General features: G+C 42.7%; 1 protein-coding gene across 1 annotated transcript in view; it reads left to right on the forward strand.

Annotated features, from left to right (window-relative positions):
* The first annotated feature begins 910 nt into the window (after window positions 1-910).
* The window catches only part of GALNTL5 (polypeptide N-acetylgalactosaminyltransferase-like 5), a 71,358-nt gene continuing 47,824 nt past the window's right edge, over window positions 911-24,444 (forward strand). The window contains 3 exon segments of the mRNA XM_011941518.1: window positions 911-1,131; window positions 12,094-12,379; window positions 15,846-15,966. Of these exon segments, the coding sequence (XP_011796908.1) occupies window positions 1,075-1,131; window positions 12,094-12,379; window positions 15,846-15,966 (464 nt within the window). The 5' untranslated portion in view covers window positions 911-1,074.

Below are 24,444 nucleotides of genomic sequence, written 5' to 3' on the forward strand. Positions count from 1 at the left end.
ATCTAAATGCTGAGTAATGTAAAGAATTAAAAGGCAATTAAATAACCCTTTGGCTCATCTGCAAGTTTCTTCATGTTTTCTGAAAGCTTGTTCTTTTTCTTAAGTTTATTTTAAAAATGCTAAAAAATTAACCGGGCGTGGTGGCTCATGCCTGTAATCCCAGCACTTTGGGAGGCCAAGGCGGGCCAGTCACGAGGTCAGGAGATCAAGATCATCCTGGCTAACATGGTGAAACCCCATCTCTACTAAAAATACAAAAAATTGGCTGGGCCTGGTGGCGGGCGCCTGTAGTCCCAGCTACTCGGGAGGCTGAGGCAGGAGAATGGCATGAACCCTGGAGGCAAAGTTTGCAGTGAGCGGAGATTGCGCCACTGCACTCCCACCTGGGCGACAGAGTGAGACTCCATCTTAAAAAAAAAAAAAAAAAAAGCCGGGCGCGGTGGCTCAAGCCTGTAATCCCAGCACTTTGGGAGGCCGAGACGGGCGGATCACGAGGTCAGGAGATCGAGACCATCCTGGCTAACACAGTGAAACCCCGTCTCTACTAAAAAATACAAAAAACTAGCCGGGCGAGGTGGCGGGCGCCTGTAGTCCCAGCTACTCGGGAGGCTGAGGCAGGAGAATGGCCTAAACCCGGGAGGTGGAGCTTGTAGTGAGCTGAGATCCAGCCACTGCACTCCAGCCCGGGCGACAGAGCGAGACTCCGTCTCAAAAAAAAAAAAAGCTAAAAATTAGGCCTTGCCTAGAGAAAAGAGTCACCCTGGGTTCTAACCTCACCTAATATGAGGCTTTCCCTATATTCTCAGCTGAGGGGTAAGGACCTTGGACCTTGGACCTTGGAACTCCTGGATTCCACCTGCTGGTTGGAGCTGACAGGCAGGGGCCCCTGGGGGTCTGTGACGCCCTGTGTGATGTCATCAGCCTTCGTGAGGTGGCCTGTACTGCCCTTTGAGTACTAATGAGTGACCCAGCAACCCAGCACAACTAGGCATCCCAGCCACCATAAAGCCTGCTAACTAAAAAAAATTTTACGTCTCTCAGTTCATTCAGCACAGACCTCTGCCTCATTCACCTATGACTCTGCTTGGAAAATACATCAGTTACAAAGCAGTCAATGCAATTATCTCAAGGGTAGGTGAAGTGAGCTCCATGTGCTAGAAGTGGGAACAAAGATGGGGGAACGTCTTTCACTCTGAATCAGCGGAAGCAGTACATCGGATCCCTGCGTCTTGAAGGAGATGAATCAGCGGAAGCAGTACATCAGATCCCTGCGTCTTTCACTCTGAATCAGCGGAAGCAGTACATCAGATCCCTGCGTCTTTCACTCTGAATCAGCGGAAGCAGTGCATCAGATCCCTGCGTCTTGAAGGAGATGAGAGCTCTGGGGATTAGGATTAAGAAGATTTATTTTCTAAAGGAGGAGTAGCCTCCAAGCTGGTTACACCACCCTAAACGTGGACTGGGCATTGTAATGGCTTTAGTTCATGAAAAATAGGGAAAGTTTTCCTTATATGCATCTTTATGCTGTTAATGTTTATACAGTGAACGTATTACTTATTTGAAAAAAAAATAGGGAGAAAAGGCTCTTAGCAGTGTCATAAAGTCCTAGATCCTATATGGAGATCAGTATTAAGATGGTCCTAGGAAAGCCAGGGGTTTAAAAATGCTCATTATAAACTGGGCACGGCAGCTGGCATCTGTAATCCCAGCTCCTGGGAGGCTAAGGTGGGAGGACCGTGTAAGTCCAGGAGTCCAATATCAGCTTGGAGGAAAGAGTGAGACTCTGTCTTGAGGGAAAAAAAAAAAAGAAAAAAGTGTTGAGTATTTACAGAAAAATAAGTTGTGATATTATCTAAAGCATGTTCATGTTTTCCTGACTCAACAGACTCATATTTTTAAAAAAACTTGGCCAGGCACGGCGGCTCACGCCTGTAATCCCAGCACTTTGGGGGCCAAGGCAGAAGGATCACTCGAGCTCAAGAGTTTGAGACCAGCCTGGGCAACATAGCAAGACCTCATCTCTATTTAAAAAAAGAAACAAATTAGGCATGGTGGCACTCACCTGTAGTACCAGTTGGAGGCTGAAATGAGGATCATTTGAGCCTGGGAGGTCGAGGCTGCAGTGAGCTACAATTGAGCCACTGAACTCCAACCTGGGCAACTGAGCGAAATGCTGTCTCAAAAAAAAAAAAAAAAAAAAAGAAGAAGAAGAGAAAAAAATAAGAAACTCAATGATTGTAAATGCAGATTTAGGCCAGGATTTTTTAAATCATCTGCTAAGTCTCTTTAATGCACTTAAAATTTTATTTGCTGTACATATGAATCCTCATTGAAATATATTTTACAAATTCTGTGCTTTTCTAGCATTGAATTCAGCATCTTTTACTGAAGAAGATAACTAAACATGGTTGTCTTCTGAAGACACAAAGTCCAAAGGCCAATCACACACCTCGTACATCGATCTCTCGGTAGGAAGGGTTTTCTGTGTTTTGTGGGAGTGTAGGGGGTGGGTTGGGAGGTGAGGTGCTTGTTCCAGAGAAAATATAAGAACTCATATTAGTAAAATAAGAAAATTAAGGAGGTTGGGGATGTGTTCATAAGTATTCACATCTAAAGAGAATTCCCCCCAAGTTTTCCTGATGTATTAGAATCTTTCTAGAGAATAATTTATTTTTCAGTAATAATCCTATTGACATAGGAGTCTTTCAGTGCCACTTTGCCTGCCGGAAATTTCCCAGCTGGCAGCACCCCTCCCTGGGCCTCGCTTGGCTCTGGGCTCACCTCTGGGCTTGCTCTGCCCACTCGACCCAGCAGGCTGCGCTCAGCTGGCACTACTGACCAAGATTCCGCACACGCAACTGCTCTGTGCTTAGTCCATGGCTGGTCTGGGTGTGCTACAACCGTCTTCCACCTTGGGCACCAGCATTTGGATGAGGCAGAACGTGGTGGTGCCTGAAAACTCAGTGATGCCAACAACCACAGAGCCTCAAGGGGTGTTATGGCTCTCACTTGGGGAGTCCCAAGGTCTGAGCCCCCAAGGACTGTTACAGCTCTCTCTCTCCTACCTGCCACCTGCAGCATGGCGAACGGGGTCAGGGAGGGGGGTGTGTTATGGCTCGTTTTGTTGTGGTGAACAGTGCAAGGGGTGTGTTGCAGCTCATCTGTGCTACAGCTCATTCTGTCCCACCTGCTCCAGTCCACTACTCCTGGGCTCTCCCAGCCCCACCACCACTTCCCATCATGCAGGGTGGCCACCTGGCACTGATGGAAGGTGAGAAGGCTACAGTGTTCCAGCTCTTTTTGCACCTGCCATTTGGTGGGTCCCAGGTCCTTGTCCTGTGTCCAAGAAGAATGAGGTTACACAGACACTGGAGAGTGAGCAAGGCAGAGGAGGGTTTTATTGAGCAACAGAACAGCTCTTGACATAAGGTAGCCCTCTGTGTGAGAGGGGGCTCAAAGGTGGGTAGTCCCAACATGTGGCTGAGTCTGGGGTTTTCATGGGCTCAGAATGGGGAAGTGTGTGCTGGAAAGAGCACCAGTCCTTCCAGGTGGGCCTGGAAATAACACCATTTGATCGGCTAAAAGGCATTGAGAAAGTTCTCACTCCGGTTGTGGACTCTGGCAACTCAGTTGTGGTAAAGTAAATTAAAACAGTTTTATCCTCTTTTCAGGTGTCCTAATCCACCATTTTCCCTACTTTGCCTTCTTCTCTTCATATATTTGATACTTTTAATTGGCATAATCAAATATTTCATTCGTAAAGTGCTACTTATTCAGTCAATGAATCCCTATTTTGCACCCAGGATCTTGGCCAGAGTGTCCTGGGGGAATATTTCTGTTGTAATAAATGCTCCCAAATCCAACTTCACATTCCCCCTCCCTTAATCCGTATCCTCTGGACTCAGTCCCATATGTGCACCCTGGGTGCCTGCTGATTCAAGATGGCTGATTCTGCAGCTCCTTTGGGAACACTCTCCTTCTTCCCTCAGCAGGGTAGGACTTTCCCACACAGGCTAAGTTGTAATGTGACCCTACTTACTGATCTGGTGGCCAGGAGGGTACTGGGGGGAAGGTCCTGAGGGAGGGCACGTGTTGCCTTGCAAAGCAGACAAGGAGAGCTAGTCTTCTTGGGGAGCAGCGAGCCATTTCTGTAGGTTCAGAGGATTCCTGTGGACCTGGGCCTTCCAGGTCTCTGGCGTGTCTCTACCCAGATATCCCCAACCCAAATGTCAGAACCTGCCTCCTTCCCTGGATAGAAGACCAGGCAGGCTTGAGAATTCAACCTGCCCTGGAGCTCTGCTGCCCTGATAATCAGGCCCTGAGCATGACCCTCAGCTCTACCCACCCATAGGTTGTAGGAAATGAGATCCTTCATATGCTAACAAGGGCCTCTGACTCTGATACTTTGCTTTCAATTGGTGATTACCACCTTCAGCCTTCCTTGCCTTTTTCAGATGCAACCATAGCATCCGACAATAGCCGTCTATCCTGTAATATTTATAATTACTCCTCCCTGTTCCTCAGTCAAGTGCATGAACCAGAACATTCCTTTCCACCTGTATTTCATCCTGATTCACAGCCAGTGAGATTTTAACAAGCACATATCAGCCATAGCATGCCAGGGGCTTTCAGAACACCACCTTTCCACCAGCGATGGGATGCTCAGGGCCAGCCACCTGGAGGGTGGTTTAGCCCTAAAATCCCCTTTGCAGCCCATTTTCCTGGACCATTAGCAACCATCATACTAGGTCAAGTTCCCCAGGAAAAAGACTCTTAGACGAAGATTTGCATGGAAAAGTTTATTAGGAGCGGATCTGGGGACAAACACTGCAAGGCAGGGAGACAAGTAGGTTCAATCAGAGGAAGAGGCTAGATGGTGATGCAATTTCCAGAAGAGACTCCACCCACCCCACAGGCAGCTCGCATTGAGGGCTCTCCAGATTCCCCCAGAGAGACAAGGGAGCTGTACCCATTGACCAGTCGTTGAATGTGAGATCCCCAGGGCGGGGGACACTTGGACAAAGCGGCTTGACTAGGTCATGAGCTGTGAGCCTATGGCAGCTACTTCTCGTGGCAGCTGGAAGAAGGGGTGTCTCTGCCCTGAAGGCAGTGTCTGGGTGGCGCAGCACAGCATCCCATGCACAAGACATTTTGTGCAGGTATGTTCAAGTCTCTTTGAGGGGACAATGTCCTGTTCTGGTGGTTTGATGCCATGGAATTGTTCTGGATACCAGGTTCTGTCAAGCAGTGTGTGTTTCCTACTGAAGCTACAATGTATGTGTAAGCCAGTTCCTGGGACATGCCTAAGGTCAAAACTGTAGAAGCCAAAGCCAAGCATGGGGGCAGGCGTGTGCCTATAGCTCCAGCATCTTGGGAGGCCAAAGACAGAGGATCACTTAAAGCCAGGAGTTCGAGGCTGCAGTGAGCAATGATCATGTCAGCTGGACTCCAGCCTGGGTGACAGAGTGATATACCAACTCACAAACAAAACAAAGCCAGGCACAGTGGCTCATGCCTGTAATCAATCCCAGCACTTTGGGATTAATCCCTTGGGAGGCCAAGGCAGGCAGATTGCTTGAGCTTGAGAGTTCGAAACCAGCCTGGGTAACATGGCAAAATGCCATCTCTACAAAAAAAAAACACAAAAACTAGCTGGGTGTGGTGTTGGGCACCTGTAGTCCCAATTACTTGGGAGGCTGAGGTAGGAGGATCACTTGAGCCAATGAGGTAGGTCAAGGCTGCAGTGAGCCACGATCGCACCACTGTACTCCAACCTGGGTGACAGAGCTAGACCCTTTCTCAAAACTGTAGAAACCAAATTATGTTCTCAAGTCAGAGAGAGGACAAAAATGGGAGACAATACTAAATGTTCAAAGGTCAAGAAGACACTTGAGCAAATCAGAGTGTGGGACAAAGGAGGACAGAAGCTGAGGGTCCTAGAGCTTGGACTGACCTGCAGGGCCTAAGGCTCATTTCAGCGATTACCTTTTCCAGGTGCCGGGATGACATGTGATGGAAAGAGGCAGGGTCCGGGGGACAAGTGGCCGATGTATTCTTGTGTTTACCAGTATCCAATGCTGTTTGATATGGTTTGTTTGCATTTCTAATCTGTTTAGACAATCTTTATTTTAAAAATATCTTTCAGTGTAATGCACACATATAAAAAAGAAAATAAAAACAAAATATTATAAAGAAAATTAGCAGGTCCCTGCCCAGTTCCTGTCCAGTCCCCAGTTCAACTCCCTCTTACAATCACTTTTGACTCTTCAATCTATTTCTTATGACAGTTACCCTCTTTCTTTTTTTTTTTTTGAGACGGAGTCTCGCTCTGTCACCCAGGCTGGGATGCAGTGGCACGATCTCGGCTCACTGCAACCTCCAACTCCGGAGTTCAAGCGATTCTCCTGCCTCAGCTTCCTGAGTAGCTGGGATTACAGGCACATGCCACCACGCCCAGCTAATTTTTGTATTTTCAGTAGAGACAGGGTTTCATCATGTTGGTCAGGCTGGTCTTGAACTCCTGACCTCGTGATCCACCCACCTCGGCCTCCCAAAGTGCTGGGATTACAGACATGAGCCACAGAGCCCGACCCACCTTCATATTTTAAAAGGGGGTTGTTAGAGTTCTATTTTTTGATTAATTGTATACATCAACTTCATTTGTATTATATGACCTCCATTTCTTCTAGTTTATTTTTCCTAAAAAAAAGTCTGTTTTTTTTTTTTTGTGGTTAATGTAGTAATCAGTGTTTGCATCTTACCACTCTGTAAATATTGTTCCTTCATTTTTTTTTTTTTTTTTTTTTGAGACAGAGGCTCACTCTGTTGCCCAGGCTGGAGTGCAGCACGCCTCCCACGTTCACGCCATTCTCCTGCCTCAGCCTCCCAAGTAGCTGGGACTGTAGGCGCGGGCCACCTTGCCCAGTTAATTTTTTGTATTTTTAGTAGAGGTGGGGTTTCACTGTGTTAGCCAGGATGATCTCGATCTCCTGACCTCGTGATCTGTCCGCCACGGCCTCCCAAAATGCTGGGATTACAGGCGTGAGCCACTTAATTTTTACCATCAACTGTGTCATCTACCTAAACTTCTCCATCCCACATACTCTTCCTCTCAACGGGGCTGCACTCACCGTCCTGGGTCCATGTCTGGGTTTTTGTTTGTTTGTTTAACAGACAGTCTTGCTCTGTCTCCCAGGCTGGAGTGCAGTGGCGTGATCTCAGCTCACTGCAACCTCCACCTCCCGGGTTCAAATGATTCTCTTCCCTCAGCCTCCCAAGTGGCTGGGATTATAGGAGCCAAACATCATTTCCAGATAATGTTTGTATTTTCAGTAGAGACGGGGTTTCACCATGTTGGCCAAGCTGGTCTCCAACTCCTGACCTCAAGTGATCCACCCGCCTCGGCCTCCCAAAAGTGTTGGATTTCCAGGCGTGAGCCACTGCGCCCAGCCCATGTCTTTATTTACTTTTTCCTTTATTTCCATTTGCAATCCACAGGTAGTTTCCCAAAAAAGAATACATGAAGAGTATTTTTTCTGAGCCCTTTATTTACCTGAAAATATTTTTATTCCACTCCCAAGTTTGATTAAATTTTGACTAGGTTGAGAATTCTAGGTTGAATAACATTTAACATAAAATTTTCAAGCTGTTTATCTATAGTTTCAGAATCCAGTGTTGCTGTTGAGAAGTTTGATGTCATTTTGGTATTCTTTCTTGTCTCATTCATTATGTGGGGCATTCTGTGGGTCCCTTTCATTCTGGAAATGTTTGTGTGATTGCATTGACCATTTCCTCTCCACTTTTCTCTCATCACCTTTTGGAACTCATTACTGGGCAGATGTTCTTTCTACCTTCTAGAATGAAGCACCACAGGTCTCAACTTTCTCTTAGGCTTCTCTCTGCCATTTTCTTGTGCATTTCAAAATATTCCTTTCTCACCATTTTTCTAATTATTTTTATCATGTATCTCTTTATTTTGAGACAGAGTCTCACTGTGTTGCCCAGGCTGAAGTGCAGTGGCATGATCTAGGCTCACTGCAACCTCGGCCTCCCGGGTTCAAGCCATTCTTATGCCTCAGCCTCCTGAGTAGTAGGGATTATGGACGTGGGCAATCATGCCCAGCTAATCTGTATTTTTAGTAGAGATGGGGTTTCACCATATTGGCCAGGCTGGTTTCCAACTCCTGACCTCAACGGATCCGCCTACCTTGGCCTCCGAAAGTGCTGGGATTACAGGTGTGAACCACTGCGCCCGGCCATTTATTCTAATTTTTAAATGTGAACAATCATGTTTTAAATTTCAGCTTCCCCTTTTTATTCTCTCAATGCTCCTTTTTCATAGCCTGTTCCTCTGGTTGTATGAGTGTAGCATCTTCTTTGATCTCTCTGAGCAACCAACATTATGTTTTGATATTTTCAAAGTTCTCATTTCTTTTTTCCCCTTTCTGGTTCTGTTTGCATTTTCTTTCTTTCTGGAGGCTTTCCTTAAATGTCTCAGGCAATCCTTGGCAGCTGTAGGAGTCAGCTCCGGCTGCCATAACCAAGTCCACAGACTGGGAGGCTTGGCCAACAGACACTGATTTTCCCACAGTTCTGGAGGCCGGACTCAGCATCCAGCTGCCAGCAGGCTTGGATTCCCCGAGGCCTGTCTTCAGAGCTTGCACGCGGTTGCCTTCCCGTTATGACCTCACAGGCCTTTTCTCTGTGCAAGCACCTGCCTGCGTACTCTTCCTCTTCCCATAAGGACGCTGGTCCTATTGGATTAGGGCCCACCCTGTGACGTCATATAACCATAATCACCTCTTTAAAAGCTCTGTCTCCAAATACAGTCGCATCGGGGCTTGGTGTTTCCACATGTGAGTTGCGGGGGGACACAGTTCCGTTCATAACAGCATTCGATTCTGATATGGTTTGGCTGTGTCCCCACCCAAATCTCATCTTGAATTCCCACGTGCTGTGGGAGGAACCCAGGGGTAGGTCATTGAATCATGGGGGCGGGTCTTTCCCATGTTGTTCTCGTGAGAGTGAGTAAGTCTCACGAGATCTGATGGTTCTATCGGGGGAATTTCCCTGCACAAACCCTCTCTTTGCCTGCTGCCATCCATGAAGGTGTGGCTTGCTCCTCCTTGCCTTCCACCCTGATTGTGAGTCCTCCCCTGCCACATGGAACTGTAAGTCCATTAAATACTTTTTCCTGTATAAATTACCCAGCATTGGGTATCTTTATCAGCATCGTGAAAACAGACTAACACAGATTCCAATCCCAAAGTGAGATGCCAACCAGCTGAATGGAATCGCTGAGTGTTGGGCCGACCTTGGCCACAGGTGTGCTGTCTTCAGGGGGCGGCCCAGGGAGCCGGCTGCTTTATTGGAAGCTCTTACATTTCAGCACATGGAGGTCTTTTCTCCGGGCCCTGGTTTCTCATCCCAGAACGATTCTCCTATCAATCCCACGTCAGACATAGCAACCTGGCTGCCAGGATCCTGTGTGGGAGGAGGGAAAGTAGACAGATGGACCCAGACACTCCACATCCACACATTCTAAGTGACATTCTTGGTTTTAGCCCCAAGCTTTCCTTTGTAGAGGCTCAGCCTCTACCAGTCTACTTCAACGAAACCACTCTGACTCCTGCCTGGATTTTCCTGTGCAGAGCTGGGCGAAGAGAGTTGACTATTCTGAATGCTAACATGTGCCTTTCCCCAAGCCCGCAGCCATGTGTCCACTGACTCACCAGGGGCCTCCAAGCCCCAAGCTGCTCCAGCGTTAGCAGCCTTGTTTCCTCATCAGAGTCCTCTGTCTCTCCACATTGTTATCACCCGTCCAATAACGTTCTCTCCTCCAGACGTGTTAAAATCTCACGCGCATTGATGTTCCCTCTACCACTCTCTTTTTCCCATGAGAGTTTTTAGCTTTATTCTTATTCACAGTTGAGTCAAGTGGGAGAGAAGACACACACACATTCAATCTATCATCTTTAAAGGAACCCTCTCAAGACTTTCTTCTTTCTTTTTAAAATAAATTACAATTTCAAACAAGGAAAATATAGAGAAAAATATGAGCACTCTGAGTTCTCATTTATGAAGCTCAATCAAATCACATCATTTTGCCACATTTTCTTCAGAGCTTTTTAAAAAAGTCAGCATTAACAGTAGGAGGCTGGACATGGTGGCTCACACCTGTAATCCCAACACTTTGTGAGACTAAGGCGGTAGAATTGCTTGAGTCCAGGAGTTCGAGGCCAGCCTGGGCAACACAGCGGGACCTTGTCTATACCAAAAAAAAATAATAATAATGATAATTAGCCACACATGGTGGCATGTGCCTGTGGTCTCAGCTATTCAGGAAGCTGTGGTAGGAGGGTCACTTGGGCCCAGAAGGTCGAGGCTGCAGTGAGCCATGTTTGTGCCACTGCACTCTAGCCTAGGTGAGGGGAGTGAGACCCTGTCTCAAAAAAAAAAAAAAAAGGATACAGTAGGAGTTCTTTATTCTCCTCCCCTCCACCATGAAGGTAATCACTGTTATGTAAATTCACTATTTTATATATATAATCACTATTATGTAAATTTGTGTACATCATTCACATGCATGTTTTTTTTTTTTACCATACATTTGCTACATATTGGTGTACCATAAATAATTGCACTCTTTTTCATGTTTTCCAGATTTATATCCCACCCTACTTGCTTTTCGCACGTGATGTTTTTAGACTTTACAGCACCAGTGCACATAGCTCCAGCAGATTCATTTCCATTATTGAAAGAGTAGCCTCGCCTTATTAGTTCTCCTGTTGAGGGAAACTTCAGCTGTGTCTAGTTTTCTTTTTCTCTTTCTTTCTTTTTTTTTTTTTTTTTTTGGGCTGGAGTTTCACTCTTGTTGCCCAGGCTAGAGTGCAGTGGTGCGATCTTGGCTCACTGCAATCTCTGGTTCCCAGGTTTAAGCGATGTTCCTGCCTCAGTCTCCCAAGCAGCTGGGATTACAGGCACTGGCCACAATGCCTGGCTAATTTTCTGTATTTTTACTAGAGACAGCGTTTCACCATATTGGCTAAGCTGGTCTTGAACTCCTGACTTCAGGTGATCCACCTGCCTCGGCCTCCCAAAGTACTGGGATTACAGGCGTGGGCCACCACGCCCGGCCAGTGTCTAGTTTTCACTGTGACAAACATTACTTCAATAAACATTCTTGTACCTGTCTCATGATACATCTATTTAGATGAGAGCTGCCACTTATGAGGCTCTTTTTTTTGTTTGTTTGAGACGGAGTCTTGCTCTGCTCTGTCGCCCAGGCTGGAGTGCAGTGGCGTGTCTCAGCTCACTGCAAGCTCCGCCTCCTGGGTTCACGCCATTCTCCTGTCTCAGCCTCCCGAGTAGCTGGGACTGCAGGCGCCCGCCACCACGCCTGGCTAATGTTTTTTATCTTTAGTAGAGACAGGGTTTCACCATGCTAGCCAGGGTGGTCTCGATCTCCTGACCTCGTGATCCACCCGCCTCGGCCTCCCAAAGTGCTGGGATTACAGGCGTGAGCCACCGCGCCCGGCCGACTTACAAGTCTCTTTAGGATATATACCTAAGGATGGAACTGCTTCATCATATCATATACATATCTTCAACGTGACTAGATGTCGCCAAAACGATTGTACCATTGCGCCATCCATCAGCGGTGGGTCATGGTACTCATTGCTCCCTTTATTTCCAGCATGTGACATTGTGTATTTTTACATTTTTAACAAGCTGCTTGATGTCAAATCAGATTTTTTAGAGATCCATACTATCACTCCGAGGTGGATTGGATATGGATAAGGGATGAAAAAGCCTTCTCTGATGGTGTTTCCTGTACGTACAGGAGTATGGGCCAATGTCTTGAAATGACACTGTATGTTTTATAAGCATGTTATACATGTTGATGTCAAGTAATCTTAGGAATATCAGTTTTAGGAATTTGTGCTAATAGATATAAGGACACACTTTATGTATATGATAAGGACAATCAACGTGGTTGTTTTTAAAACACTGAAAATGGAATTTAAGCCAAGTAGGTGATTTACAAACCATTGGAATATCTAATACTGCTTCTCTTAAATCATTCTGATTTAGGAAATTGAAAAATGGACCTTTGAAAATGCTAGGTTTACAATGAGAAACGCCATAATTCGATGTTTATTCTATGGGTCCTTGACATTTGGGATCTGGACAGCTCTGTTATTCATATATTTGCACCATAATCATGTGAGCAACCAGCAGAAGAAAAGCCATGAGCCTCTGTCAGCTTGGTCTCCTGGAAAAAAAGTGCATCAGCAAATTATCTATGGCTCAGACCAAATACCAAAACCGCATGTAATAGTCAAAAGGACTGATGAAGATAAAGCAAAGTCTACGCTAGGTAAGTATTTGGATTTTTTTCTGTGAGCCATTTGAAGGGAAAAATATACCATAATATTTAATATTTGGAAGAGTATGAGAATATCCTTTTTAAAGCAATTTACTTTTTAAGTTATAAATTATTTTATATACCTGTATATACCTATACATAGAAAATAATAAAACAAGTATGCATGTATTTACCACTTAAATTTATCATTTTAAATATAGTTTTGCTATATTCGCTTCAGATAGCTTTCTGTTTTTCCAAGAAATAAGTTGTAATAGTACTGTAAAAACCCTACCTCCTTCCCATCCCTATGCCATCCTCAGAGGTTGTCTGACCTGAAGTGATGGGTGTCTTTCTCCTGCATGTCTTTCCACTTCCTCTGTATATTATCCCTAAGCAAAATATTGCATTCTATGTTTTTAATATATTTTTAAATATTCTGATATACATATCATTTTGGAACTTGCTTTTTTCCCTCATCACTATGTTCGTAAGATTATTTTCCCATGTTCCCACACATGAAGATCTAATTTTGCCAGGCGTGGTGGCTCACACTTGTAATCTCAACAATTTGGGAGGCAGACGCAGGAGGATCACTTGAGGCCAGGAGTTCAAGACCTGCCTGGGGAACATAGCAAGACCCCAACTCAACAAAAACAATAATAACTAGCCAGGTCTGGTGGTGCATGCCTGTAGTCCCAGCTACTTGGAAAGCTGAGATGGAAGGATCGCTTGAGCCCAGGAATTCAAGGTTACAGCGAGCTATGATTGGGCCACTGCACTCCAGCCTGGGCAACAGAGTTAGATGCTGTCTCAAAAAAATAAAAAATACATAAAATACAAATATGAAGACCCAGTTTAACAAAATAAACCCAAAGAAAGATGAAGAAAATAAGAGTAGAAATTAAAGCCTTAATACACAGGCCTACTATTTCTGTGGATCCCTGCTCTGAACGGCCCTCCCACTAGATGACCAGGTAGGTGTGGGCCTGAAACCCTACCCTAAGCACTACTCCAGCGTGTGACACACGACAGCCCCTTGGCAGGTCTCCTGCTCATTGCCCCGAGGTCACACTCTAATTCTGGCTCTCAGTCTTACCTATCGGATGGTGACAGAAAAGAGAGAAACAGCAAACCAAGGATGAGTGCCAGGGGGACAGTGTTGCTTTCTGGGATGTGAGTAGAACCTGATTCTCTGCCAAGTGAAACAAGTATTGGGATGGCCAAACTGTTTCCCAAAGTAGCTGGGCCACTTTATATGAGTGTGCGAGAATCCCATGTTCTCTGGATCTTTGCTAACACTTGACATGGTCCAGTTTTTAAATTTTAGTTATTCTAATGGGTGAGTAATCACTTGGGTCTTAATTTGTATTTCCCTGATGACTAATGATTTTGAGCACCTTTTCATGTGCTTGATAACCACTCATATACCTTCTTTTGTAAAGTATCTTTTGGAGTCTTTTGTCTATTTTTAAATGGGATGTTTTTCTTCTTAATTTTTAAGACTTCTTTATATATTCTAAATTCAAGTTTCTTGATATGTGAGTTTCAAATGTTTTGGACAAATCTGTAGCTTGTCTTTTTATTCTCTTTAATGGTGTTATTTGAAAAGCACAATTTTACATTTTAAAATTTGGGGGTTTTTATTTCATAAGTCCCCAAAATGCCTCACAATGTTACATTTTGATGCTTTTCTTGTATGATTTATGGTTTTTATGTTTCATCTGAGAAACCTTTGCTTACCTCAAGTTCACAAAGATTTCATTCTGTTTTCTTTTGGAAATGAATTTAAAGTTTTAGGTTTCACATTAGGGCCATGATCTATTTCGAGTTAATTGTTGTGATGATGTAGGATGAGAATAAATGCTCATTTTTTCCACATGGATATTGTGAGAAACAAACTCACCCATCCAAACCCAAAGAATGGACTCAGAGACCCGGAGAATAGTGGAAGTGAGACTTTTAATGGCAGTGATGCAAGATCGCGTGTCTGGCACGCAGACACACCCAGCACAGTTTCAACAAGCAATTTATCCCCTAGTGCGCAGGTCCCTCCCCCTTCCTCATAGACTGAGTACTGTGGGGTCACGATCTTCCCGGACGTTGCCTATTGATTGTTAGGCAGGGGCTTCAAGTATGTTCTTTAGGGTCTTTGTGCTGCATTTTATTGCAGCCCACAATGCATTGCAACTCTCTCAGGACTCTTCAAACATTTGATTTATGGCCCTAGTGGCTGCACTTAGCTGATAAGAAAGGATACAATTACGTATGTTGCAAGCTAACCAAAACTAAATTCTTTTTTTTGTTTTGTTTTGTTTTGTTTTTGAGATGGAGTCTCGCTCTGTTGCCCAGGCTGGAGTGCAGTGGCACGCTATTGGCTCACTGCAAGCTCTGCTTCCTGGGTTCACGCCATTCTCCTGTCTCAGCCTCCCAAGTAGCTGGGACTACAGGTGCCCGCCAGCTGTAATTTTTTTTATTTTTTTTATTTTTTTTATTTTTATTTTTTTGTTTGTTTGTTTGTTTAGTAGAGACAGGGTTTCACCGTGTTAGCCAGGATGGTCCCGATCTCCTCACCTCGTGATCCGCCCACCTCAGCCTCCCAAAGTGCTGGGATTACAGGCATGAGCCACCGCGCCCAGCTCCAAAACTAAATTCTTTGGTGGGTGGGGAGGAGGTAGTTGAGGGGACCCCGACCAATAGACGCCTGGCTGCTGGGTGAAAGGGAGAGCAGGAAGGGGCGGGGGACGGGGGTGGCTCAGTACATTCTGCTGCTTTATCTCTCTATTTCCATGTAGCCTGCTTAAACCTATACTAGGGCACTTAGAATTGAAAATGGACCATCACATACAGATTATTTTCTACAGATATCCAGTTGATCCAACACCATTTGTTGATAAACTCCCCTTTCCCCACTGATACAATCAGAATATTTATCCCTCCATGTCTCATGTTGAAATTTGGCCCACAATGTTTAACATGGAGCCTGGCAGGATGTGTTTGGGTTACATGGGCAGATCACTCGTGAATGGCTTGGTTCCTGCCTGCAGTAATGAGCTCTCCTTCTATTAGCTCATGGGAAAGCCGGTCGTTTCAAAAGCCTGGCATCCCCCGCTCCTTGCTCCCTCTCTCACCATGTGACTTGCCTGTTTCCTCTTTACCTCCTGCCAAGATTGGAAGCTTCCTGAGGCCCCCACCAGAAGCAGATGCCGGCCCAATGCTTCTTGCACAGCCTGCAGAACTGTGAGCCAAATACATCTCTTTTCTTTATAAATTACCCAGCCTCAGGTGTTCCTTTATAGCAATGCAAAACGTACTAAAACATTCGCCTTTGCCAAGAATTATTTGACCATTTTTGCACAGATCGATTTCTGAATTCTATTCTGGTTCTTTTAAAAAATTGTTTTGGTTATTCTAGATCTTTCCTGCATCACTGCTAGTAAGCCTTTACTTATATGACTCTAATTACTTTTTCTTGCAGGTATGGATTTTAACCATACAAACCCAGAACTTCATAAAGAACTTTTAAAATACGGATTTAATGTGATTATCAGTAGAAGCTTGGGCATCGAAAGAGAAGTGCCAGATACCAGGAGTAAAATGTATGTTCTCTCTCTCTTTCTCTCATTCTCTAGATAGGTAAGTAGGTAGGTAGGTAGATAGATAGATAGATAGATAGATAGATAGATAGATAGATAGATAGATAGATTGATTGATTAAAAAGTTACCAACCAGATTTTAATTTTAGCATACTAGAAATGTCATAGATTCCTATTTTTAGGACTTGAAGTCAGATAATGTCAAGATTCTCTTTCAAGATTCTAATGCTTATAGTGTAGAGAGTATCTTCTTCATGGGCACAAAATGTGTTCTAGAGGTTTCCAAGAACTGAGTTAGCCACAGATCTTTTTATTAAATCACCAATAAGGGCTTCTGCCCAAAGGAGCATTCATTCCTGATAGAAAATGCTCTGGACAGCTACCTTTTTTTCCCCAAAATTTACTTTTTTCAAAAAAATTGTTCCTTCAATTGTTGAATTAATAATTATTATGTTAATGATTAACATAATCATTAATTATGATATAAAATAAACATAACATAAAATTTGCCATTTTAATCCTTTTAAAATATGCAATACAGACATTCACATTGTGCAGCCATCGATGCTATCCATCTCCAGAACTCTCTCACCATCCCAGACTGAAATTCTGTACCTGATATGGTTTGGGTCTATGTCCCCACCCAAATCTTACCTTGAGTTGTAATCCCAGGTGTCAAGGGAGGGACCTGGTAGAAGGTGATTGGATCATGGGGGTGGTTTCCCTCATGCTGTTTTTATGATAGTGAGGGATTTCTCATGAGATCTGATGATTTTAAAAGTAGTAGTTTCCCCTGCATTCTCTCTCTCTCTCTGTCGCCACCATGTAAGACGTGCCTTGCTTTCCCTTCACCTTCCACCATGATTGTAAGTTTCCTGAGGCTTCCCAGCCATGTGGAACTGAGTCAATTAAACCTCTTTTGTTTAGCAATTACCCAGTCTCAGGTAGAATCTTTATAGCAGCGTGAAAATGGATTAATACAGAAAATTGGTACCAGGAGTGGGGCACTGCTATAAAGATACCTAAAAATGTGGAAGCAACTTGGGAACAGGGTAACAGGCAGTGGTTGGAATAGATTGGAGGTCTCAGAAGAAAAGAGGAAGGTGTGGGAAAGTTTGGAATTTCCTAGAGACTTGTTGAATGGCTTTGGTCAAAATGCTGATAGTGATAAGGACAATGAAGTCCAGGCTGAGGTGGTCTCAGATGGAGATGAGGAATTTGTTGATAAATGGAGTAAAGGTGACTCTTGTTATGCTTTAGCAAAGAGACTGGTGGCATTTTGCCCCTACTCTAGAGATCTATGGAACTTTGAACTTGTGGTTTGGAAAATTTGCAGCTGACCATATGGTAGAAAAGAAAAACCCACTTTCTGGGGAGAAATTCAAGCCCAATCCAGCTGTGAAAATTTGCATAAGTAATAAGGAGCTGAATGTTAATAGCCAAGACAATGGGGAAAATGTCTCCAGGACATTTCACAGATCTTCATGGCAACTCCTCCCATCACAGGCCCAGAGGCCTAGAAGGAAAAATGATTTTGTTGGCCAGGCCCAGGGCCCTGCTGTTCTGTACAGCGTTGGGTCAAGGTGCCCTGTGTCCCAGCCACTCCAGCTCCAGCCGTGGCCAAAAGGGGCCAAAGTATAACTAAGGCTGTGGTTTCAGAGGTTCCAAGCCTTGGTGGCTTCCATGTGGTATTGAGCCTGTGGTGCACAGAAGACAAGAGTTGAGCTTTGGGAGCCTCCACCTAGAATTCAGAGGATATATGGAAACACCTGGATATCCAGGCAGAAGCCTGCTGCAGGGGCAGAGCCCTCATGGAGAACCTCTACTAGGGTAATGCAGAGGGGAAATGTGGGGATGGAGACACCAAACATAGTCCCCACTGGGGCAATACCTACTGGAGCTGTGAGAAGAGGAGCACCTTCCTCCAGACCCCAGAATGGTAGATCCACCGACAGCTTGCACCATGCACTTGGAAAAGACACAGGCACTCGACACCAGCCCTTGAAAGCAGCTGTGGGGTATGTACCCTGCACAGCCACAGGAGCAGAACTGCCCAAGCCCTTGGGAGCCCACCCCTTGCATCAGTGTGCCCTGGATGTGAGACTTGGAGTCAAAGGAGATCATTTCAGAGCTTTAAGATTAAGGGGCCAGGCACTGTGGCTCTTACCTATAATCCCAGCACTTTGGGAGGCTGAGGCAGGCGGATCATGAGGTCAGAGTTCAAGACCAGCCTGGCCAGCATGGCGAAACCCCATCTCTACTAAAAATACAAAAAGAAATTAGCCAGGCATGGTGGTGCATGCCTGTAGTCCCAGCTACTCAGGAGGCTGAGGCAGGAGAATTGCTTCAACCCAGCCAGCAGAGGTTGCAGTAAGCCGAGTTCAAACCACTGCACTCCAGCCTGGGTGACAGAGCGAGTTCCGTCACACACACACACACACACACATACAAAGATTTAATGTCTGCCCCACTGGGTTTCAGACTTGCATGGGGCCTGTGGCCCCTTTGTTTTGACCAATTTCTCCCATTTGGAATGGGAATATTTATCCAATGCCTGTACCCCCATTGTATCTTGAAAATAACTAACTTGATTTTTATTTTACAGGCTCATAGGAGGTAGGGACTTGTCTTGTCTCAGATGAGACTTTGGACTTGGATTTTTAGGTTAATCCTGGAATGAGTTAATACTTTGGGTGACTGTTGGGAAGGCATGATTGGTTTTGAAATGTGAAATGAGATTTGGGAGGGGTCAGGGGCAGAATGATATGGTTTGGCTCTGTGTCCCCACCCAAATCTCATGTTGAATTGTAATCCTCAGGTGTCGAGGGAGGGAGCAGGTGGGAGGTGATTGGATCATGAGGGTGGTTTCCCCCATGCTGTTCTCATGATAGTGAGAGACTTCTCATGAGACCTGATGGTTTTTAAAGTGGTAGCTTCCCCCGTGCTCGCTCGCTCTCCTGCTGCCATGTAAAATGTACCTTGCTTCCCCCTCACCTTCTGCCATGATAGTAAGTTTCCTGAGGCCTCCCCAACCATGTGGAACTGTGAGTCAATTAAACCTCTTTTGTTTAGAAATTACCCAGTCTCTGGTGGTATCTTTATAGCAGTGTGAAAACGAAGTAATACAGTACCCAATAAACAACAACTCTCCATTTCCCAACCCCAACACTTCCTGGCAATCGCCATTCTACTTTGTGTGTCTATGAATTTGATTACTTTAAGTACCTTGTATAAGTGGAATCATACAGTATTTGTCTTTTTTTGTGACTGGCTTATTTTGCTTAGCACGATGCCCTCAAGGTTCATCTATGTTGTAGTGTGTATGTGCTAATGCTTTTTAGTATGTTTTAAGTTCTGATGGTTTCCAGAGAAAAAGGGCCAATATTCTCCTTTAACTAAATGAGAATTACTTACATTAAGGAATATCCACGAAACAGGAGAAAGCGGGGCCACTTTGCCTTGTTGCAACTTGTGTGCAACACAAACATTTGAAGGCACAGATATCACTTACGATGTGGTACACTCAAGAGACATGGAGTTTGTACATGATGACACAATGTAAAATAAAAAACTTAAATTTACTCAAACCATAGAACATGGTATTAATATGGAGAACAATATTTCACTGAACTGAATATTTACTACAAAGGTCAACATTTTAAAATATCTTTTATGTTATGAATTTCTCTCTGTATCATTTGTTCTTCCTAAATCTCACCTTCTAAAATAGTGTGATTGCTTTTGCTTCCCTTCCCCCATCACATGATTACTGTTCAGAAAAACAGAAAGTTTAGAGAGATTTGTCCAAAAAGAAAAGTAGACTTGGCAGTTTTCATATTTAAACTATAACTTTATTTAATAGGAAATTCAATTCTGTACAAAGAACCCACTATTATGTTTAAAAATTAACTTCTAAGAGTAGCTACCACTATCTGGAGTCCAACCAGGTTTTTAGCCATTATTGTAATAGCCATATTATTTCATTAAATGGAATTTTCATTTTAGCTTTGCCTTACTTTTCAAAAAATATATAATTTGGTCTCATAAAATGAGTTTGAAGTGTTTCTTCCTCAATTTTTTGGAAGCGTTTGAAAATAATTGGTATTTATTCTTTAAATAAATTCAGCAGTGAACCCATTAGGTCCTGGGGTTTTCTTCAGTAAGAAATTTTTATTCCTGATTGAATGCCCTTACCCATTTTCAGTCTGTTCAGATTTTCAATTTCTTCTTGATTCAGTCTTGATATATTACATGTTTCTGGGAATGTATTCATTTCTCCTAGGTTATCCAATTTGTTGGCATATAATTTTTCATAGCGGTGTTTTATGACTCTCTGTATTTCTGTGATATCAATTAGGTCTCCTCTTTCACTTCTGGTCTTATTTTTTTAAGTCTTGTTTTTTCTTAATTAGTCTAGCTAAAGGTTTGTCAAATTTGCTTATCCTTTTAAAAATATCCAACTCTGTTTGGTTTGCCTTTTCTATTATTTTCCTAATCTCTATTTCATTTATTTCTGCACTTCTCTTTGTCATTTTCTTTCTTTTACTAAATTTGGGCTTAGTCTGCTCATCTTTTTCTTGTTCCTTCAGGTATAAACATTAGGTTGTGTATTTGGAAACTTTCTTTTTTTTTTTTTTTTTTTTTTGAGACGGAGTCTCGCTCTGTCGCCTGGGCTGGAGTGCAGTGGCCGGATCTCAGCTCACTGCAAGCTCCGCCTCCCGGGTTTACGCCATTCTCCTGCCTCAGCCTCCCGAGTAGCTGGGACTACAGGCGCCAGCCACCTCGCCCGGCTAGCTTTTTGTAATTTTTTAGTAGAGACGGGGTTTCACCGTGTTAGCCAGGGTGGTCTCGAACTCCTGACCTCGTGATCCGCCCGTCTCGGCCTCCCAAAGTGCTGGGATTACAGGCTTGAGCCACCGCGCCCAGCCTGGAAACTTTCTTTTGCTTTGACATAGGTATTTATTCCTATAATCCCCAAACTTAGTACTGCTTTTGCTGCATATATTTTCATATTTTTTATATATATTTTTTTAATTTCTATTTTAATGTCTTTTTAAAAATTTCTTCTTTGGCCCATTGGTTATTTAGGAACATGTTGTTTAATTTCCATATATTTGTGAGTTTTCTGAAATTTGTCCCATTATTGATTTCTAGTTTTCATACCATTGTGATCAGAAAAGATACTTGATGTGATTTCAATCTTAAATTGTTAAGACTTGTTCTGTGGCCTAATATTTGATCAATCCTGGAGGATATTCCATGTGCACCAGAGAAGAAATATATGCTCTTCAGCTGTTGAATAAAATGCTTGGCTGGGCGCGGTGGCTCACGCCTGTAATCCCAGCACTTTGGGAGGCCGAGACGGGCAGATCACGAGGTCAGGAGATCGAGACCATCCTGGCTAACACGGTGAAACCCCGTCTCTACTAAAAAATGAAAAAGAAAACCAGACAGGCGAGGTGGCAGGTGCCTGTAGTCCCAGCTACTCGGGAGGCTGAGGCAGGAGAATGGTGTAAACTCGGGAGGCGGAGCTTGCAGTGAGCCGAGATCCGGCCACTGCACTCCAGCCTGGGCGACAGAGCGAGACTCCGTCCCAAAAAAAAATAAATAAATAAAAATAAAAATAAAAATAAATAAAAAATGCTCATATGTGTCTGTTAGTTCCATTTGATCTAAAGTATAGTTGAAGCCCAGTATTTCCTTATTGATTTTCTGTCTGGATGATCTGTACATAGTTGTAAGTGGGGTATTGAAGTCCTCTACTATTATTTTATTGCAGTCTATCGCTCACTTCAGATTATTAATATTTGCTTTATGTATTTAGGTTCTGTGATGTTGGGTGCAGACATATTTACAATATGTCTTCTTGATGTTATATCTTGGTATTATATTACCAACTGGCAATATAATATTGTTATATCTTCTTGATGAAATGGGCCCCTTATCACTATAAAATGACCTGTTTTATCTCTTTTTAAAGTTTTTGACTTACTATTTTGCTTCAATATAAGTATACTCTGCTCTCTTTTGGTTTCCATTTGCGTAAAATATCTTTTTCCGTCTCATCACTTTTAATCCTGGTATATCCTTAAAGGGGAAGTGAATTTCTTGTAGGCAGCATAAGTTAGGTCTTTTTTTTTAATCATGTTATTTGAATCGAGATTTAGGTATGTATTTTCAGAAGTCTGCAAATTCTTAATGAGATTCTCCATGAGAATTCTAAAATTCCATCTTCCTACTTACATATATATATATTTTTTGAGATGGAGTTTCGCTCTGTCGCCCAGGCTGGAGAGCGATGGCACGATCTCGGCTCACTGCAACCTCTGCCTCCAGATTCAAGTGATTCTCCTGCCTCTGCCTCCTGAGTAGCTGGGATTACAGGCATGTGCCATCACACCCGGCTAATTTTTGTATTTTTAGTAGAGATGGGATTTCTCCATGCTGGTCAGGCTGGTCTCGAACTCCTGACCTCAGGTGATCCAACCACCTTGGCCTCCCAAAGTGCTGGGATTACAGGCATGAGCCACCGTACCTGGCCTATTATTTTTAATTAATATACACTTATACAGGAGGACAGCCTGTTACTATTGTCACTGAATTTCAGTAGGTAATGAGAAAAGTATTAGTAAACTTAATAGGTAACATTATACAAATGATGTCAAACAGAGGCAGATCAAATGCCTAAATTATATGTTATGAGAAGTTACTTTACAGTATGGCCAATAGAATTTTTTAAAACAGTATTTCAAATACAAAAATAGGATTGAGAGATTTAAGCAAACACACACTACATAGAAGGAAAATCTAGTCAAATTAAGAAATAAACTTTCCTATAACAAATAGAAAATAAGTTATAAGTGGTGATGTCATTTCAGCAAAACCCAACCTGAAATTAAAATTAATTTATTAATTTGATTTTAACTCTTCTAGCCATATTTCATTATTTTTAACTGTTTTATTTATAGTTAATACAAACTATATTAACTATACAGTTAATATAGTTAATTACTATATTAACTATATTATCCTTTTAAAAATATCCAACTCTGTTTGGTTTGGATACAAACTTATAATCACAAGGAGATTCTGAGCTCATAAGTTCACATATTTAAGAAACATTAAAGTAACAATTCATCTCTGGAGGTTAAGAACTTATTTTCTCTCCAAAAAAAGTCTATGTATGATTCAAGTTTTTAAAATCCTGATTTATGTTTTTCTTTTTTGTGTTGTCTTCATCAGATTTTGATATCAGACTTATACTGGCTTTATAAAATGAATTTGAAAGTTTTTGACTCTCTAAAATAGTTGGGATAATATGATAATTACCTATTATGTTGAAATAGCACTTGCTTGGTAATTATGAATCACCAGTGCATTTTTTAGTGGTAGACATTGATAAACTTGCAGATTACTCTAAGGTTATTGTTCTACTCAAGCTTTCTATTTCTAGGGGCTTTTTAGGACACTATTGTAATACAACTTTTTTCCACCTATTTTTCAAATTTATTGGCAAAAAGTTGTGTATCTTATTTCCCTAATTATTATCATCTCCACTGGTACCATACCTTCTTTCTCATTTTTTATTGTATATTTTCCCACTCTCTTTTTAAGTTTGATGTGCATTATTTTGTCTTTCAAAAAACCAACTTTTGATTATGCTTATCAATTTTACTTTTTTGTCTTCCAGTTCATTAATTCCTAGTTATCTTTATTGGTTCATTTTTATTTCATTTGGTTTATCCTGTTTTTCTTGCTAGTTTATAAGGTTAGTCTAATTATTTTACCTCTTTGTGGTATAATAATACATTTATAAATATTCATTTTATTCTGATTTAAATTTTAGCCATATCTCTTAGATTTTAACATGATAGGCTTTCATTTTAATTTCTATATAATTTACAATTTGTAACTTCCTCTCATCCGAAAATTATTTAGAAAAATCCGTTTTTTTAATTGGATTTGAACAAATGAATAGCAATTTACAAATTAGTTTATCAGTCATCTGTCACCATGTTTTTCTAATGTACTTAAAAGATTGTCATTGTAATAGTGCCTGTGCCCGCTAGAGTATTTCTACTCAAAATACAGCCTGAAAACCAACAGCACGGACAGCCCCGGGAGCTTGCTAGCCATGCAGAATCTCAGGCCCCAGCCCAGATCTCCTTAATCAGAATCTGCAGTCAGCAAGAACCCCAGCTGAGACCGATGCATGGTAAAATTCGGTATCCAAATATTGGTTTGGTAGGGCTGCTATAAGAAAGTACCGTCAGCTGGGTAGCTTAGACAACAAAAATTATTCTCTCTCAGTTTTGGAGGCCAGAAGTCTGAAATCAAGGTGTTGGCAGGATTGCTTGCTTCTGAGAGCTGTAAACAAAGGCTCTGTTCCAGATGTCTCTCCTTGGCTTGTAGATGGCCGTCTTCTCCCTGTAACTCTTTTTTTTTTTTTTAATTTATTTATTTTTTTTTTATTTTATTATT

This window comes from Colobus angolensis, unplaced genomic scaffold, assembly GCF_000951035.1.
Source record: "Colobus angolensis palliatus isolate OR3802 unplaced genomic scaffold, Cang.pa_1.0 Scaffold2, whole genome shotgun sequence".
NCBI classification, from domain to species: Eukaryota; Metazoa; Chordata; class Mammalia; order Primates; family Cercopithecidae; genus Colobus; species Colobus angolensis.